Here is a 2888-nt window from a genome sequence, read left to right on the forward strand (position 1 = left end):
TTTTTTTTTTTTTTATTTGAACATACGTTTATTACGCCCGAGAATTGATACAATAATATAATTAAAAAGAAAAAAAACCAAAACGTACAAAAAGGTTATACATGAAAACTTAGCCTATGAGATCGATGGCTCCAACACGAAGCACTCGCGATCTTACCTATCTCTCAAGCACTGTCTCTCAAGAAGAAGCGTCTCTCAAGAATCGTCTCTCACGAATTCTCTCTCACCAATCGTCCCTTAACCATTTCTGCCTTCTTTATATATTCCCTAAAAAGCCTACCCCAACACGACCAAATATGGTCATGCTAAGGGCCTGACGCATTTTTCCGAATGACCTGGCCCTCGAACCCTCGGCGACTTTCCAAACCAAAGTCACCTACACACGAGGTGGGCATTCTGCGATACTACACTATTGTTTGGTGCAGTTTATGGCTAATTTAATTTTGAAACTCTAACACAACGCTAATACTAAACACGGTTTACTCTACGCACTCTAACTCTGACACTGACTATGATGCTCTGACCATAAACTCTAACTCTTCACACACTACACTGACACTCACTCTCGAACCCTAAAAATATCCTACAATTATATATAATAGTTGCGTTTGAAATGATTATAAATTTGGATTCAAAATTTCTAGTTTAGTTCTACTTTGACAGTTTGCACTATGATGACGAGTCTAACTCGTCACGAATTCGTGTCAAATCTCATAATTATAATCTATCTGAAAAATTGTTATATTCTACACGTTTTAACATGCGAGAAATTCGAATCTAGTTTTATTCTGCATCGAATTGGTATGTAGTGGTCAATTAAAATTGGATGTTACTTCAACTCATAGTTTTTCATAATTAAATCGTAGTGTAAGGAGTCAATACGAGTATTAGTTTAATTTCCAATCTAAAGAAACTTTATTACAAAGTAAAAATTCAATGTAACTTAGATAAAAATTGAAAGAAATAATCACGAAATTAACGTCGTAAAATAATAAAATTATGAGAATAATTATTAGTCTTCCACGACTTAAGGTCCTTGTCAGTTATATTGAGCCATTCTTACTGGTGCTGAGCTTTCAATCGATATAAGGTTCATTGCAAAATAAAAATTCGGCAATATGAATAGAAATTAATAAATTATTGCAAACCCATGTATTTGTTGATATTATAAAAATTTATTATGTGTTGAAATCAAAATATTTACAAATTTAAACTAATAAACATTATTATTGATACGGATTTTAAAACATATGTGGAAAAGAAATAATTTTTATTTATAAGAGATACGTCTGTATTTGTCGAGATACGTATATTTTTGTGACTTTCTGTGTATACCTGAAGAATTATTCAACTCTACGTTAAGAAAACGATATTTTACGTTAGTGGAAAATATGTTAAAGAAGACAGTTTTATCTACCTCATGTGGCCACTAGGTTGGCATTATGGCCTACCATTTTTATCTTCTCAAGATCATTTCTATTCTACGAGTATGGAACGTAACGCATGGAAATTATTTTTTATATTTTAATGTGCTTTGGAGGTTATTTGTGCGGAAGATATTCTGTAACTCTTAAAAAATATGGTCCAGTAAAAACAGTATCAAAGAAGATATCGAATAATTTATAGCTCGCAGTTATGTACATGTAGAATAAGAAAATTCTTAAAAAATATATAAAACCAGTAATAAATAATTTAAAAATGATTATCTTAAGGCACAGTTTATAGCAATTGAAATAAAATTGATAAATTAGTAATTGAAAAATATAAATACATTAAATATATTAAATAAACATATATAAAACGTATTGAAATATGCTTCAAACAAACAGCTATAGAAATTGTTTTGGACAGTAATATAAATTATCATATACATAATAATTTATTATACTATATTATACTATATTATATTATACATAAATATAAATGCAATATATATAATAATATATTGTTTAAGATAACTTGTAACAATGCAATAATTTCATGGATATTATTAAAATTTCTGCTTCTATTTAATTTTGCAGCCAATACTAGCCAGTACGCGCATTACGTCTTTAACACCTTGGATCAGGATCATAGCGGCATTCTCAGTTTTGAGGTGAGTACCACCACTGATTCTAAATAACAATAGACGTGAAATAGTACCCAAAGATTAGATGCAATTTTATCAGAATTAACCCAAACGAAGAAAAAGTTATAAAACTAAAAAATAAAATAAAATTAACAGCAATCTGATAATTGTGCTCATTAACACAAATACACGTGAACAGTAAACTAAAGTTTTCTAATTCTAAAATACTTCGAATTTTAATACCTTAAAATAATTTAAATTAAAATCTGTTCGAAAATCTCTTTCACATGCTATAAAGAACAGAAATGGCATGAAAGAATTTCAGATTGTAATTAAACAAAGATTCATCGCGAATATCAAAATGTTTGCTCAAGAATTGAATTAAGTTCAATTCAAACACGTCATTATTAGCAAAGAATCGGAAAGATGTGCGAATAAGGGTGACGAGTCAGTGTCGATCGATTTTCAACAAAGCACTCAGCTCTGCCTCCCGAGGAAAGAAATGAATCACTTTTGAATCTAATTACTAGAAAAAGGTACCAACTCTCGGCGTTAACTACATTTAAAACCAGAATTATGCTTGCAGAAAATTTCATTATCCACTTGATGGGGTGCAAACTCGTAGGTAACAACAATTATTCGTTATGAGCTTTCGTTGTTATCATTAAACAACTTTATTTCCATTAATTGATCTTATTAAATGAAAAAAACCTGATTAAGTTTAATAACCATACATTACAGCATTTTTGTTGTTGGAATCCTGACTACTAAAACTATTAACTAAAACATTTAAAGTTATACATTTGTAAATAAATATATT

At 29.6% G+C, this 2888-nt stretch overlaps 1 protein-coding gene across 1 annotated transcript in view; it reads left to right on the forward strand.

The window, feature by feature from the left end:
- The window catches only part of LOC108551430 (uncharacterized), a gene marked incomplete at both ends in the record, with an annotated part of 90284 nt that overhangs the window by 59763 nt on the left and 27633 nt on the right, over positions 1–2888 (forward strand). The window contains one exon of the mRNA XM_017905602.1: positions 2022–2095. Coding sequence (XP_017761091.1) covers positions 2022–2095 — 74 coding nt within the window. The remainder of the gene's footprint in view (positions 1–2021; positions 2096–2888) is intronic.

Source organism: Eufriesea mexicana, unplaced genomic scaffold (assembly GCF_001483705.2).
Source record: "Eufriesea mexicana isolate 0111107269 unplaced genomic scaffold, ASM148370v2 scaffold4100, whole genome shotgun sequence".
Lineage (NCBI taxonomy): Eukaryota > Metazoa > Arthropoda > Insecta > Hymenoptera > Apidae > Eufriesea > Eufriesea mexicana.